The 16,353-nt window shown below is 39.1% G+C and overlaps 1 protein-coding gene across 3 annotated transcripts in view; it reads left to right on the top strand.

Annotated features, from left to right (window-relative positions):
* Nucleotides 1–16,353, top strand: part of LARS1 (leucyl-tRNA synthetase 1) — a 68,711-nt gene that overhangs the window by 37,423 nt on the left and 14,935 nt on the right. For all 3 annotated transcript variants that reach the window (XM_003829083.5, XM_055112747.2, XM_055112746.2), the window contains exons 16-26: nucleotides 486–571; nucleotides 660–725; nucleotides 847–929; nucleotides 1,634–1,772; nucleotides 2,104–2,316; nucleotides 4,935–4,992; nucleotides 9,550–9,613; nucleotides 12,139–12,322; nucleotides 14,117–14,207; nucleotides 15,065–15,205; nucleotides 16,095–16,235. In XM_003829083.5, coding sequence (XP_003829131.1) covers nucleotides 486–571; nucleotides 660–725; nucleotides 847–929; nucleotides 1,634–1,772; nucleotides 2,104–2,316; nucleotides 4,935–4,992; nucleotides 9,550–9,613; nucleotides 12,139–12,322; nucleotides 14,117–14,207; nucleotides 15,065–15,205; nucleotides 16,095–16,235 — 1,266 coding nt within the window. The remainder of the gene's footprint in view (nucleotides 1–485; nucleotides 572–659; nucleotides 726–846; nucleotides 930–1,633; nucleotides 1,773–2,103; nucleotides 2,317–4,934; nucleotides 4,993–9,549; nucleotides 9,614–12,138; nucleotides 12,323–14,116; nucleotides 14,208–15,064; nucleotides 15,206–16,094; nucleotides 16,236–16,353) is intronic.

Raw genomic sequence — 16,353 nt, 5'->3', positions numbered from 1 at the left:
GTGAAGTAGAAGGGTCACATGAGCCAGGAGGTCGAGGTTGTAGTGAGCCATGATAGTGCCACTGCGCTCCAGCCTGGGTAACAGAGCAAGACCCTATCTGTCAAAATAAAAACAAAACAAAAAAAAATAAAACCCCAAAAAACTGTCATAGGAAGCCCAACGTTCAAACCATAGGATTCGAAACTGCTGACCATCTTTTGTGTTTTTTTTCCTTTTTGTTCACTTTTTAATTTTTCACTGAAACGAAATAATCAGTAGCTAGAGAAAGTGATCCACTTGATGAAGATTCATGCCTTTTGAAAAGCAGGTGTTACATAGAAGGAAAGGTAGAAGATGACTGACCCTGGGAAGGCGGGGAAGACATAATGAAAATGTGGGGTTTCAGTTATTGGTGGTATAGCATTTTTTTAAAGTAATTTTTATCCTTGAGGAATGAAGATTGATTTGACATAGTACCTAATGTATGTTTGTTTACCTTCCTTTAGGGAGATGCACTTATTTACATGGAACCAGAGAAACAAGTGATGTCCAGGTCGTCAGATGAATGTGTCGTGGCTCTGTGTGACCAGTGGTTAGTCTCTTATAGCAAGAAAATTCCCCTAGTCAATTTGCTCACCTTTGACTTAAAAAAAAAAACATATCAATTTGTCCACTCCCAGGTACTTGGATTATGGAGAAGAGAATTGGAAGAAACAGACATCTCAGTGCTTGAAGAACCTGGAAACGTAAGATGGGAGAAAGTGATGAAGGAGGAAAAAGGAGATGAAAAATGTGGAAACAGTAAAGTTGAAATGCAACAAAAAAATGAACCAGTAAAGATACACTTTGTCTTTTGCTCTTTTCTAGATTCTGTGAGGAGACCAGGAGGAATTTTGAAGCCACCTTAGGTTGGCTACAAGAACATGCTTGCTCAAGAACTTATGGTCTAGGTAATTTTTCTGTTTGGATAACTTTGCCAGTTACACAGAAAATATACATTTTTACCTTCCCCCCTGCCCCTCAATTCTAGTGTTTTCTGAATTGAAAGCAGTAAGTTTCCTTTGGATGGTCATGAAAACTAGGATATAGTCCACTATCATCTACTGTGTGGTAGAAATATGCCCTCTCTATATAGATTTTGTGGTGTGACTTTTTTATGGAGAGACTCCAAGCTTCAATCATTTGTCTTTTTTTTCTTTTTTAGAGACAGAGTCTTGCTCTGTCGCCTAGGCTGGAGTGCAGTGGTGTGATCTCAGCTCACTGCAACCTCTGCCTCCCGGGTTCAAGCGATTCTCCTGCCTCAACCTCCTGAGTAGCTGGGATTGCAGGCACCCGCCACCATGCCTGGCTAATTTTTTTTGTACTTTTAGTAGAGACGGGGTTTCACCATGTTGGCCAGTTTGGTCTTGAACTCCCGACCTCAGGTGATCCACCTGCCTCGGCCTCCCAAAGTGCTGGGATTATAGGCGTGAGCCACCGTGCCTGGTCCATTTTGTCTTTTATCTACCATTTTATTTTTATTAATTATTCAAGAATAATTTAAGAGCTTCCTAAATAAGTAGCTTTGTAAATGCTATAGCCCCCTTCTTAAAAATGTGGATTCTATAGATGAAATGTCTCTCAGGTTCCTCATGCGTTACTTTTTATTTTTCAGGCACTCACTTGCCTTGGGATGAGCAGTGGCTGATTGAATCACTTTCTGACTCCACTATTTACATGGCATTTTACACTGTTGCACACCTATTGCAGGGGGGTAACTTGCATGGACAGGCAGAGTCTCCGCTGGGCATTAGGTTGGTAAACAGATAAGGGAAAGGAGCATAATTTGTCAGTAAGAGTTGTGATATTTGATTTACGTATTGAAATGTTTTAATAAGATTTATTTCACAGAATTTTGTCATGATATTTTTGCTTTTTTACTGTTGAACTGGGAAAAATTAATAAATAGCCCCTTACTGTCATCATCTATTCTTCATTCTTATGGAAGCTGTTGTCCTTATTTGTTCCTGTAACTACATTAAGAAAGAGATTCCTAATCCATGGTTCGATTCAGGTATTGATTCTTCCAAAGAAATTACATATATATATATATATATATAATAGTTTGTTTTATTTTTAATACAGACCGCAACAGATGACCAAGGAAGTTTGGGATTATGTTTTCTTCAAGGAGGCTCCATTTCCTAAGACTCAGATTGCAAAGGAAAAATTAGATCAGTTAAAGCAGGAGTTTGAATTCTGGTATCCTGTTGATCTTCGCGTCTCTGGCAAGGATCTTGTTCCAAATCATCTTTCATATTACCTTTATAATCATGTGGCTATGTGGCCGGAACAAAGGTGAATGATAAAATAGGTGTGGACTAGAGTTATTGATTGTCAATAGGGGTGTCTTGTGGCTTCAAATATCTAATAAATTATTGTGGAGGGGATGGTATAGATTTGCCAGTTACATTCTTTTTCTTATCTTAAATATGTGCTAAAGCAGAAAGGCCACCTCCTATCTCTTACATCCAGAAATCCACATACCTACCCCAGGCACCAAAGCATGTCATATCTCAGGTGCATTGCTGGTCTGCTAGTAATTCATTTGACCTGTCAAATGCAGGAATAATTCTAGATCATTAGAATTGGAAAGAACTTTCTCTTTAGAGCAGAGAGCCCCAAGGTTCCAGCATTAGTTGTAGTAACATTCTGACTAGAGTTTGTTTCTTCAGAGTAATCCTTCTGTCCTTTTCCCTCTTTACCCAGACATGTCTACTTTTCCCTCTAGTTCCTCAAGTAGCTGAGGAAACAAACCTCTCAGTCTGTTAAAATTTTATTTCATAAAACCAAAACAATTTCTTATGCCTTCTTGTATTTAGAATAAAATTACATTTTTTCCTTCAACAATAAAACAAAGATTTTGAAGTAGAGGAATAAAATAATTTTTTTTTTTTGAGACGGAGTCCAGGCTGGAGTGCAGTGGCACGAACTCAGCTTGCTGCATCCTCTGCCTCTGAGGTTCAAGCAATTCTCCTGTCTCAGCCTCCCGAATATTTTTTATTTTTTTTGAGACAGAGGTTTGCTCTTGTTGCCCAGGCTGGAGTGCAATGGTGTGATCTCAGCTCACTGCAACCTCCGCCTCCTAGGTTCAAGCGATTCTTCTGCCTCAGCCTCCCGAGTAGCTGGGGTTATAGGTGTGCACCACTACGCCTAGCTAATTTAGTATTTTTAGCAGAGACGGGGTTTAACCGTGTTAGCCAGGCTGGTCTCGAACTCCTGACCTCAGGTGATCCACCCACCTTGGCCTCCCAAAGTGCTGAGATTACAGGCATGAGCCACCATGCCCAGCCCAGAGGAATAAAATAAATTTAATGTGGTTCTTACACTACTTGTCATCCACTATTGTTACTTACCTAATTTATTTATTTATTTTTCGACAGAGTCTCACTCTGTCATTCAGGCTGGAGTGCAATGGCATGATCTTGGCTCACTGCAGCCTCAACTTCGCAGACTCAAGTGATCCTCAACACTTCCGAGTAGCTGGGACTAGCCACATGTCACCTTGCCTGGCTAATTTTGTTTATTTTTTGTAGAGACGAGGTCTCACTTTGTTGCCCAGGCTGGTCTCAAACTCCTGGACTCAAGCGATCCTCCTATCTCAGCCTCCCAAAGTACTCAGATTACAGGTATGATCCACCGTGCCTGGCCCTAGTATTTTTCTCTATTGTTTACAATGCATTTGTAGGCAAATTGGTATCTCAGAAGTATTCTTTACCAATAAGTTGAATCTTCATTCCTTTGCACCAATTTTTTTCACATTTGTTAGGTTTTTAAAAATTACAAATAAGTATTGACATCAAGAGCTTATACCAGGTACTTTTAAAATCACTTTTAATAACTCTTTTTACTATAGCTTTTCGAGGAAGGTCTTTAATATCCATGTCTGTAGGCAGGGCAGTGTACTGAGGAATAAAGAGGAAGAAATCATAACCCAAAGCTACCCAGCTAATGAAGATAGTACAAGTATGCAAACCCAGAGAGATTGGCTCCACAACTCTTGCTCTCAACTCCCCATATGATCTCATTGCTAGAATGAATGAATGACATGTACATAGTTTGAAAATTTAAAGAGTACATAAAGGCAAAAAGTTAAAAGTGAACTTTCATCCTTGCCTGCACACTACTCTATTTCCCAAAATTCATCATGATGCTATTGGTTTCTTGTGATTTTATATACCAGCATCTGATATCTCTATTTGTTAATGTATATAAAGATACCACATTGTTTATACTGTTCTGTCTTATGTTTTCACATGTATATGTGTGTGTATATCTATGTGTATATATGTGTGTATATATGTGTATATATATGTGTGTGGGTATATATATGTGTGTATATTTATATATGTGTGTGTGTGTATATATATACATTTTTTTGAGAGGGAGTCTTGCTTTGTCGCCTAGGCTGGAGTGCAGTGGCGCGATCTTGGCTTACCGCAACCTCCGCCTCCCAGGTTCAAGCAACTGTCCGCCTCAGCCTCCCCAGCAGCTGGGATCACAGGCGCCAGCCACCACACCCGGCTAATATTTGTATTTTTAGTAGAGATGGGGCTTCACCATCCTGGCCAGGCTGGTCTTGAACTCCTGGCCTCATGATCCACCTGCCTCGGCCTCCCAAAGCGCTGGGATTACGGGTGTGAGCCACTTCGCCCAGCCTTCACATATATTTTTAAGATCTTTTTATATCCATACGTGTAGCCCCACCTAAGTAGTTACATCATTGTATACCTGTATCCTAGTTTATGTAGCCAGTCCTTTGATTTGTTTTCACTTCCCATTACAAAAAGGACTATAGTATATATCCTTGCACTTTTATCTTAGCAAGCTTTTATGAATCTATTAGCTTTTACCTCAAAATTTTAAGCCAGAACTATCATCTTTGTTTCTTATTTTCTGTCTTTTTATCTGTGAAGTGACAAATGGCCTACAGCTGTGAGAGCAAATGGACATCTCCTCCTGAACTCTGAGAAGGTAAGGCTTATTGCATCTTAAAAGTTTAAAATTCTGTGGAAGGCTTTTCAGATTTAGGTTGTTGCACTTTTTTTTTAATGTATGTAAGAAATAATGTGTCCAGGTGTGGTGCCTCATGCCTGTAATTCCAGAGCTTTGGGAGGCCAAGGTGGGAGGATCACTTGAGGCCAGGAATTCAAGACCAGCCTGGACGATATAGTGAGACCCCATCTCTACCAAAAAATCAGTAAATAAATAAGAAATAATATGAATTAATCAGAGTTAAAAACCTTCTAATTAGCGTATTTAGGACTAGGCATAAATTAATTTTTTTTTTTTTTTTTGAGACGGAGTCTCACTGTCTCCCAGGCTGGAGTGCAGTGACGCCATATCGGCTCACTGCAAGCTCCGCCCCCTGGGTTCACGCCATTCTCCTGCCTCAGCCTCTCGAGTATTTGGGACTACAGGCACCCGCCATCACGCCTGGCTAATTTTTTTTTGTATTTTTAGTAGAGACGGGATTTCACCGTGTTCGCCAGGATGGTCTCAGTCTCCTGATCTCATGATCCGCCCTCCTCAGCCTCCCAAAGTGCTGGGATTACAGGCGTGAGCCACCGCACCCGGCCTATAAATTAATTTTTATCTTTAAAATTGAGCAAGGGGAGTAGATAGTATTAATTGAAGAGAGAGATAGGGAAGAGTTACCTATTTGTAACATTTGTATTTAGAGTGGCCAAAGGTGACACAAATTGCAACTGAAGTAAAGAGAGAAAGAGAGAGACAGAGACAGGGACAGGAATCATAAAGAGCTTAGCATTGTGACCCAGAAGAGTTTTCTTTTCCTTTTTTTTTCTTTTCTTTTCTTTTTTTTTTTTTGTGTGTGTGACGGAATCTCACTCTTTCGCCCAGGCTGGAGTGCAGTGGCACGATCTTGGCTCACTGCAAACTCCACCTCCCAGATTCAAGCGATTCTCTTGCCTCAGCCTCCTGAGTAGCTGGGATTACAGGCGCATGCCACCATGCCCAGCTAATTTTTGTTTTTTTCCATAGAGATGGGGTTTCGCCATGTTGGCCAGGCTGGTCTCGAACTCCTGACCTCAAGTGATCGCCTGCCTCGGCTTCCCAAAGTGCTGCGATTACAGGCATGAGCCACTGCACTCGGCCTTTTTTTGTTTTTGTTTTTTGTTTTTTTTTTTCACAAATCCACTTTTATTGACTTTTCATTAGTTTAAATCCTTCAGGGGTACAGCATCACTCCGATTCTGTGTCCAATAGCCTTAGCAGGAAGATTGTTCAGGAATTTGGCATGAACCATGCTACTGTTCCCGTGGGCCTGAGTTACCTTTCCCCAGATTACTCTGGTTTTGTTTGGTTTGCCTCCAGGGGTCACCGTCTGGTTCTTTGCTTTGTATACATAGCACATCTCTTGCCCAAATAGAATTCTGTTTCATCTTAAGCATAAACACCTTCAAATTTTTTTTCTTTTTTTTTTTTTTCTTTTTTTTTGAGACAGAGTCTCGTACTGTTGCCCAGGGTGGTATGCAGTGATGCGATCTTGGGCTTGCTGAAACTTCCACCTCTTGGGTTCAAGCGATTCTCCTGCCTCAGCCTCCTGAGTAGCTAGGATTACAGGTGCCTGTCACCACACTCGGCTACTTTTTTGTATTTTTAGTAGAGACGGGGTTTCAGTATGTTGGCCAGGCTGGTCTGGAACTCCTGACCTCAAGTGATCCACCCGCCTTGGCTTCCCAAAGTGCTGGGATTACAGGCATGGGCCACTGCACCCAGCCATTTATTTATTTATTTATTTTTTCCTTTTTAACAAATCCACTTTTATTTATTGACTTTTCATTAGTTTAAATCCTTGAGGGGTATAGCATCACTCAGATTCTGTGTCTAATACCTTTAGCAGGAAGATTGTTTAGGAATTTGGCATGAACCATGCTACTGTTCCCATGGGGCCCGAGTTACCTTTCCCCAGATTACTCTGGTTTTGTTTGGTTTGCTGCCAGGAGTCATAGTCGTTCTTTGCTTTGTATACATAAGCACATCTCTTGCCCAAATAGAATTCTGTTTCATCTTGAGCATAAACAGCTTCACTTTTTTTTTTTTTTTTTGAGATAGAGTCTCACCCTGTTGCCTGGGCTGGTATGCAATGACGCAATCTCAGCTCGCTGCAACCTCCGCCTTCCGGATTCAAGCAATTCTGCCTCAGCTTCCTGAGTAGCTAGGACTACAGGTGCCTGCCATGATGCTCGGCTCATTTTTTTGTATTTTTAGTAGAGACGGGGTTTCACTATGTTGGCCAGGATGGTCTCGAACTCCTGACCTCGTGATCCGCCCACCTCAGCCTCCCAGAGTGCTGGGATTAGAGATGTGAGCCACCATGCCCAGCTAACACCTTCAATCTTAAGAAGAGCTGTGTGTTCTGGAGACATTGCTCATAGCCAGCAAAAATGGCCTTGGACCACAGCCTTCCAGCCATATTTCCTTTTAGAAGTCCTGCTCCCAGCAGGCCTCCATAGGATCCAAGATGATGGGAAGAGCTATTTTTCTTAGTAAGTTGAGAAAATGGCTCAGTGCTTTTTGTTTTATACTGTGACTGGCCACTAAATTAGTAGAATGATAGAATTTTGGAGTCTGTAAGATTTTTAGATGTCACGTAATGCTCCTTCCCAAGCAGTATAGTAGTCCTCTCTATGCTTCTGCTGTTACTATCACTACTGTTACTATTAATAATATGGGTGATTTTTTTTAAAACAGACTGCATAGTACTTTATCTTATTAATCAATATCCTCAGTAGGAGATTATGCAAACTTGACAGACCCCTCACTTGCCCCTATGATACTTCTGTGCAAATTAGAGAAGGGCACCCCTACTTGACTTAAAAAAAAAAGGTACAAAATTATTTATTTCTCATTAATAAAAATGGTAACAAATTAGATTTGTTACAACCAGTGAATTTTGCTGTAACCAACAGAATAGCAATGACAGTATTAGTTGTCATAAGTGTCTATATGTCATAATGAAAATAGTTGTAGGAGACTGGGCGTGGTGACTCACGCCCATAATCCCAGCACTTTGGGAGGCCAAGGCGGGTGGATCACCTGAGGTCAGGAGTTCAAGACCAGCCTGGCCAATGTGGTGAAACTCCATCTCTACTAAAAGTACAAAAAATTAGCCGGGCCTGGTCGTGGGCGCCTGTAATCCCAGCTGCAGGCTGAGGCAGGAGAATCGCTTGAACCCGAGAGGCAGAGGTTACAGTGAGCTGAGAACATGCCATTGCACTCAGGCCTTGCGTGACAAGAGTGAAACTGCATCTCAAAAAAAGGAAAAAAAGAGAAAATAGTTGTAGCTTTAAACAAACGGCAGCTGATGTAAATTGCATTATGTAACATCAGACTTAGCCTGTGCCCTAATATTGAAAGATAATAAAAAATGTTCCTTTAAGATAATCTGTGGCCGGGTGCGGTGGCTCACACCCGTAATTGCAGCACTTTGGGATGCCAGGGCTGGCAGATCACGAGGTCAGGAGTTAGAGACCAGCCTGACCAACATGGTGAAACCCCGTCTCTACTAACAGCACAAAAATTAGCTGGGCATGATGGCGCGCGCCTGTAATCCCAGCTACTCAGGAGGTTGAGGTAAGAGAACCCCTTGAACCGAGGGAGGCGGAGGTTGCACTGAGCCAAGATTGCGCCACTGCACTCCAGCCTGGGTAACAGAGCAAGACTCCATCTCAAAAAAAAAAAAAAAAAAAAAAGGTAATCTGTATATTAGACTGAAAAATTGCTGTTTAGAAGCACAGGCGATTTTAATAGATTTTGTTAGCTCAATAAGATACCTTTGATTATTGAATTCATTTCTTCTTTGTAAGTCAAAGGAACAGTACATTTATTATTCTTGTTAGAACACGACATTTTCTTTGACTGTCTGAAAGTTGTTGTACTATCCTGATTTTATTAGAACAAGATATGTATTGCCATGTAGTATAATAGAAAACTGATATAATCATCATTTCCTTTTGATATCAGCATAGTTAAACTAATGACATACAATTTTAAAGCGATAAAGATTGCTAGGCTGTGAGTGGTGCCTCTTCCGATGCATTGCCCTAAGGCAGAGCACAACTTGAACAACCGATTTTTGTGACCCTAATGATAGGAGGGTTCCTAAAATCATAACTCCAACCTCATGAGCTGGTCCATTCCATTTCTGAATGATTCTAATTGCCGTAAAGCTCTTTCTTAGGTAACCAGGTGGTGTTCTAGAGTTATAGTGGAATCATTACACATGTCTAACCCAGACAGTATAGGCTACATCACAGTGGACTGAGTGTGAGTCTGGAGGTCCTCTCCTAGCTGTGTCACTGATAGCTGAGTAACCCAAACAAGGCACTTTATCGGATGAAATTCAGTTTTCACCTCTCTAAAATTAGTATAGTATCTTTTCCTTTCCATATTTTGAATTCTTTTTTGTTTTTATCTGGTCATGGCCAACCTAGTTAATTTTATTTGGCTCATTTGGTTTATTTATATTACTGTTATTAATGATTGATCACTGACTCTCTATTTCAGATGTCAAAATCCACAGGCAACTTCCTCACTTTGACCCAAGCTATTGACAAATTTTCAGCAGATGGTGAGTAAACATTTTTCTTATTGCTGTTCTGTAGGGTCCAGTTCTCAGATTATAGAAGACACATTAAAATTGGTGTTTTAATTTTACTTTCTGTTTTGCTTTTAACAAAATTTTAAAATCTTAATGTTTCCTTTGTGGATGAGCAACATAATATTTAGTGTATAAGAATTGCTGACATGATGTGTTCAGGAACAAATCAAGCTGAAGTTAGTTTGAGTCTTCCTTTAATGAACTCAATATCATTGCTAAGATTCAAGACTTGTTTTGTAGAGATGTTGAGTATGGGCCAAGCGTGGTGGCTCACGCCTGTAATCCCAGCACTTTGGGAGGCCAAGGCAGGTGGATCACCTGAGATCAGGAGTTCAAGACCAGCCTGGCCAACATGGTGAAATCCTGTCTCAACTAAAAATACAAAAAAAAAAAAAAAAAAAATTAGCTGGGTGTGGTGGCGGGTGCCTGTAATCCAGGCTACTTTGGGAGGCTGAGGCAGGAGAATCGCTTGAACCTGGGAGGCGGAGGTTGCAGTGGGCTGAGATTGCACCATTGCACTCCAGCTTAGGCAATAAGAGTGAAACTCTGTCTCAAAAAAAATGTTGAGTATGTAGGAAGCTTTTCCAAGATATTTCCTCTGTATTTGGTATTCTATTCTTATTAACTGAGAAAGAGTCTTGCTCTGTCATCCAGGCTGGAGTACAGTGGCATGATCTTGGCTCACTGCAACCTCCATCTCCAGGGTTCAAGCGATTCTCGTGCCTCAGCCTCTCAAATAGCTGGGATTACAGGCATGTGCCTGCACGCTTGGCTAATTTTTGTATTTCTAGTAGAGACGGGGTTTTGCCATGTTGGCCAGGCTGGTCTTGAACTCTTGGCCTCAAGTGATCCACCCTCCTTGGCCTTCCAAAGTGCTGGGATTATAGGCATGAGCCACCATGCCTGGCCTGTATTTGGTATTCCTAAATGTGTCTTGAACCTGAGAACATTGATTTTTTCAGAAAATTGTTTTTTTGTCTGACCTCAGTCCTATTACATTTTATTATTATCGTGTCAAGAGAAGAAATGCACTATCCTGAAAGAACCATTCATTTCTTATATAATTAGTCATTGGTCATCATGATACTTCTTTTTATTGGTCATGGCTAACTCAATTTGTGTTCTCAGTATTTTGACTGGACACCAAAGCCAAAGATGGAACTGTATCCAAATAATATAGTTAGTCTGTTTCTTACAAGATATATAAGCAATTATGAAACCACTTTATTTATATGTTAGGATTGAATAAATAAGTAAACAGGTAGATAATGAGAACCTCTGCCTCACAGAGCTCACTATCAGAAAAAGAAGCTATAAATAAGTAAAGAGAAAATGCTAGAATGAGCCCTATGGGGTCAGATTGGATTTGGTGATAAAAGTATGAGCTCATGATTTTTATTTTGTGTATAGATATGTAGATATAAAACTAAACAGCTGGGTGTGGTGGCTCACACCTGTAATCCCAGCACTTTGGGAGGCTGAGGCGGGCAGATTACCTGAGATCGGGAGTTTCAGACCAGCCTGACCAACATGGAGAAACCCTGTCTCTATTAAAAGTACAAAATTAGCCGGGCGTGGTGGCGCGTGCCTGTAATCCCAGCTACTCAGGAGGCTGAGGCAGGAGAATTGCTTGAATCCAAGAGGCGGAGGTTGCACTGAGCCGAGATCGCGCCATTGCATTCTATCCTGGGCAACAAGAGCGAAACTCCATCTCAAACAAACAAACAAAAAACACAGATATGTGTATGTATGGGTTAGTATACAAATATGAACTGTTAAGTGGAAAAGGCAAAGTGCAGAACCTGAATGCTTTGATTGGACACCAAAGCTAAAGACGGAAATAACTACATAATGAGTTCCCTCTTTTTTTTTTTTTTTTTTTTTGCAACCATATAGTGTTCCATTGTAGGGATATCCTACAGTTTAATTGATGGACATTTAGGTTCTTTTTTTCAATATTTTAGAATGGAAGATTTTGGTAGTACTGAGAGATGAGAATTGAAAAAGTAAAGTTTTATTAGTGGTAAACTTGTAAGAACCTAGTTTCAAAACTGAGAAAAATTCATATGCATTTGTACACATAAGGCACCAGTGTGTATTCTCATGCATTAAAATGTATTTTGCTACCTCTAAATGAGGCTGAAATGTCGATAAGAAAACCACAATGAAATGTGTATCTTTATCCCCAGTTTATCATTTTCTATCTCTGCCTCATTAAAGATCACTTTATCTCATTAACTCAGCATGCCTGAGAAGAAACACATATTGGTGCTTAGTGGATGCAAATCAATATGGATGGTTCGAATATTTTAACATCACGGTTAGGGATGCTACTTTTTGGTGATTTTAATTTTTGTTGTTGATCCAGGACAGTCCTTTAAAGCATTTGTTAATTTATATATGGGCTTTGCAAGGTATCCAACTGGACACATAGGACACAATTGATACTCAGTAACCATATTTTTAATGCATTGAATTTTTTTTTCTTCTTCCAGGAATGCGTTTGGCTCTGGCTGATGCTGGTGACACTGTAGAAGATGCCAACTTTGTGGAAGCCATGGCAGATGCAGGTATTCTCCGTCTGTACACCTGGGTAGAGTGGGTGAAAGAAATGGTTGCCAACTGGGACAGCCTAAGAAGTGGTCCTGCCAACACTTTCAATGATAGAGTTTTTGCCAGGTAATCTGTAGATCCCAATCATTTTGTGTTTTAGAGTTACTTAGTCCTGGTGCATTTTTAAGTTTTCTTTTTCTTTTCTTTTTTTTTTTTTAAATAAAATAAACTAATGATAATAATAGCTAGTATTCATTGAAGGCTTACTTGTGCCAGGTACTATGCTAAGTATTTTGTGTCCATTATCTGACTTTAACCTCAAAGCAACCTTATATAATACAGATATTATTAGCTCTATTTTATAAATAAAGAAACTGAAGCTTAGAACAATTAAGTATTTCCTTAAATGCCTTAAAGCTAGTAGTTGCAAACTTGGAATATGAACTTGCTTCTGTCTGTCTTGAAAGTCTGTTCTCATAACCATTTTACCATGTTGTCTTGTTTTCGAGTAGGGCAAAATGGTTAAAGGAAAAGTAGATTAAAAGAAAAGGATAAATATCTTTGGAGTCATCCTATGCACTGGTATTATAAAGATGAATGAGACCTGATCCTTATTGTCTAGCAAGAGAGACAAACACCCAGTTTCTAAGCACAATAATAGAGATAAGGAGAATTCAGAGGTGTCATGTGACTTCTGGGTTTCCTTTTTTTTTTTTTTCCTGAGACAGAGTCTCGCGCTGTCACTCAGGCTGGAGTGCAATGGCACAATCTCAGCTCACTGCAGCCTCTGCCAGGTTCAAGCTATTCTTCTGCCCCAGCCTCCCTACTAGCTGGGATTACAGGTGCCTGCCACCACGTCTGGCTAATTTTTTGTATTTTTAGTAGAGACGGGGTTTCACTATGTTGGCCAGGCTGGTCTCGATCTCATGACCTTGTGATCCACTTGCCTCAGTCTCCCAAAGTGCTGGGATTACAGGCGTGAGCCACCACGCCAGGCCAAATTCTGGGTTTCTTGAAAAATAAACAATGTTTTCAGGGAGAGGAGAAAGTGTGGATAAGCCATGGAAAGGGTCTGATATTTATTTGAAGTACATTATCTTGTGGGCAGAGGTAGGAGATGAAACAGGTTGGGGCCAGATTAGGCCAAATGAAGAAGGACCTGGATTGGTATGAGAAAATTTTTTTCTGATATCCAGTATTAGTTATTGTAAATGCAATAATTAAAACCTGGCTATGGCCAGGCACTGTGGCTCACGCCTATAAACCAGGCACTTTGAAAGGCTGAGGTGGGAGGATTGCTTGAGCCCAGGAGTTTGAGACCAGCCAGGGCAACAAAGTGAGATCCTGTCTCTACAAAAAAAAAAAAAAAAAAATTAGCTGGGTGTGGTGGCTTGCGCCTGTAGTCCTAGTACTTGGGAGGCTGAGGTGAGAAGATTCTTTGAGCCTAGGAGTTCGAGGCTACAGTGAGTTGTGATCATACCACTGCATTCTAGCCTAGGTGGCAGAGAGAGACCCTGTCTCAAAAACAAAAAAAAAAACAAAACTTGGCTACAACCTTAGTTAAGCTATTTTCATATTGCATTTTGGGCTTTATAAGAATAAAGTGTCCATCAGGAAATTTCTGAAGAAGCATCATTTATTGTCATAAACAGGAGCCCTAAGCAGTGTCAGATGACAGTACTTAAGGATGGATAGACAATAGAGAGATTGCAGTAATTTGTTTTAAGGAACGCAAAGATGGTGTTGTGTTGAGCAGTTTTAAATGTTCCGGGCATTGTTCTCATTTTACTACTTAAATGAGCAGTATTTCAAATTTGTATATTAAAAAGCAGTATTTTAAATTTGTGTATGCAGCAGTTTTTTATAGCTATGTATAAGTGCCTTTAAACTCAATAACCTTTTTTTCCCCGTATTCAATAGTGAATTGAATGCAGGAATTATAAAAACAGATCAAAACTATGAAAAGATGATGTTTAAAGAAGCTTTGAAAACAGGGTTTTTTGAGTTTCAGGTAGGCTGTTGATTCTTTTGGTAGCTATAAAACATGTCAATGTGAACATTATGTATTTTCCCCCTTTTTTCTTCCTGCTATAGCACAATTACTCGCCTAAAGTGTAGACTGAAAATCCTGCCAGAAAAATTTTAAATTCTTCAATAAATTGTGATTTTAAGTTATTATCTTTGGTATTTTTTCTATTGTGTCCATTTGATTTAATAATTCTGCTCCTAGTTAAGCTATGAGCATTAATATAAAGGAGATTAAATCTAAAATTCAGCTATACTTTCCAGGAAAACATTTCAAAATTGATAAAAACGAAGGCAAAATTGTAATTAATTGCCATTAATTTGAGAGCAAGCGTTTTCTGAGGTTTTCCACAAGGTGTCAGTATTTCCTCAAGTTTGGCATTTAAAGTGCTTAAAGTAAAAATGTAGCTTTACGCAATGAGCTGTGTAAAATATCACATTGAGATTTATATAACTTGGTTTTCAGAGTTGTGGTTAAATAAGGATAAATGGCTGGGCATAGCAATGTGTTGTATTTATAGTCTTTTTTTATATTTAATATCCTATATGCTGCTAAGAGCAGTCACCCTTAATATACAGTTAAAGTTGTTCAACTTTTATGTCTCAGTTACAAACTGTCTGTAAAAAAATTCTTTTTTTGAGAATTATTAGTATAAAACAGCCATGTACTTTGGACAAAGATAAATACTTGCAGATTCTTAAAGTAAAACCTTTACAGTAATTTGTTATGGATTTTTAAAAGACTAGAAACTTAAAAATGTGTTAAAACCAAGATAAAATTTTTCCCTTTATTTTTATTTTAAAGAAGGTGAGGGAAATGGTAAATAATTTCAAATTTTATAGGCCGCAAAAGATAAGTACCGTGAATTGGCCGTGGAAGGGATGCACAGAGAACTTGTGTTCCGGTTTATTGAAGTTCAGACACTTCTCCTCGCTCCATTCTGTCCACATTTGTGTGAGCACATCTGGACACTCCTGGGAAAGGTACCTTTATGCGTTTAAAATGTTTTGAGTGGTTTTGATTTTGGCTTCATTAAATAAGTGTTGTGCTAATATTGTTACTTAAGAGAGAAAGTCTGAAAGTGAGTAATTCAAGAGTAATGCTGGATTCAGCATCATAATTATGACAGGTTAAACCAGAGCTATCTCCTATTCAGATGGATATATGTGCCCTTATTTATATACACAACAGTGCATACATATTTTTAAAAGGGGAAAATATTGAGAAAGATATAAACAATTGTTATGAGCTGCTTAAAAACAAAGATATAGGTGTATATTTGCGTAAGTATTCTTGTTTTATATAAAACTTCTGGCATATATAGGACTTAATATTCAGGGATAGTAGCATTCTTACTATGAATATAAATTCAGTTATTTCTCACAGGCTTGCAGATAAATAGATTGGCTGGTTTAATAACTCCTTTCCAGCCATATTAGCTAGGCTCTTTTGTATTTTTAAATGCATGAACAATACAGAAATGTGCTCATGATCTATATACCAAATAACCGTACTTGAATACTGGATGTAATAGCAGGATAAAAACTGAGTGTATGCATAATTTATATAATAATGATTAAATTTAGGCAAATTAGCATTGCATAATTTTCTTTGAAAGTGAGCATATGTGTGTGGGTATTAATATGCTTGTACAAATGGATGCTAATTAAGAATGTAGAGTCAGACTTCACAGCTTGAATTCTAGGGAACATTAGATCAGGGGCTGTGCAAGTGTGTTATGTGTAGTCAAGTTTGAACTCTGAGCACACAATTACAGATGGTATCCTTGGTATGAAACTATAATCAAGAACCATAAAATAGTTATATTGTCTAATCTCACTGAAGGTTTTTTTGTTTTTCTTTTTTTAAAAGCCTGACTCAATTATGAATGCTTCATGGCCTGTGGCAGGTCCTGTGGATGAAGTTTTAATACACTCCTCACAGTATCTTATGGAAGTAACACATGACCTTAGACTACGACTCAAGAACTATATGATGCCAGCTAAAGGGAAGGTAAAGTTTTTTTTTTTTTTTTTAAAGGATTATTCCTTAAAAGTTATTGATCAGATAACATTTAACTATAATGAAAGTTAAAAAGATTTTCATTAATGGTGAAGATCGTGGTGGTGTA

Source organism: Pan paniscus, chromosome 4 (genome assembly GCF_029289425.2).
Source record: "Pan paniscus chromosome 4, NHGRI_mPanPan1-v2.0_pri, whole genome shotgun sequence".
In the NCBI taxonomy this organism is placed as follows: Eukaryota; Metazoa; Chordata; class Mammalia; order Primates; family Hominidae; genus Pan; species Pan paniscus.
Note: the sequence above shows the minus strand (reverse complement) of the source record. Positions and strands in the feature narration are given on the sequence as shown.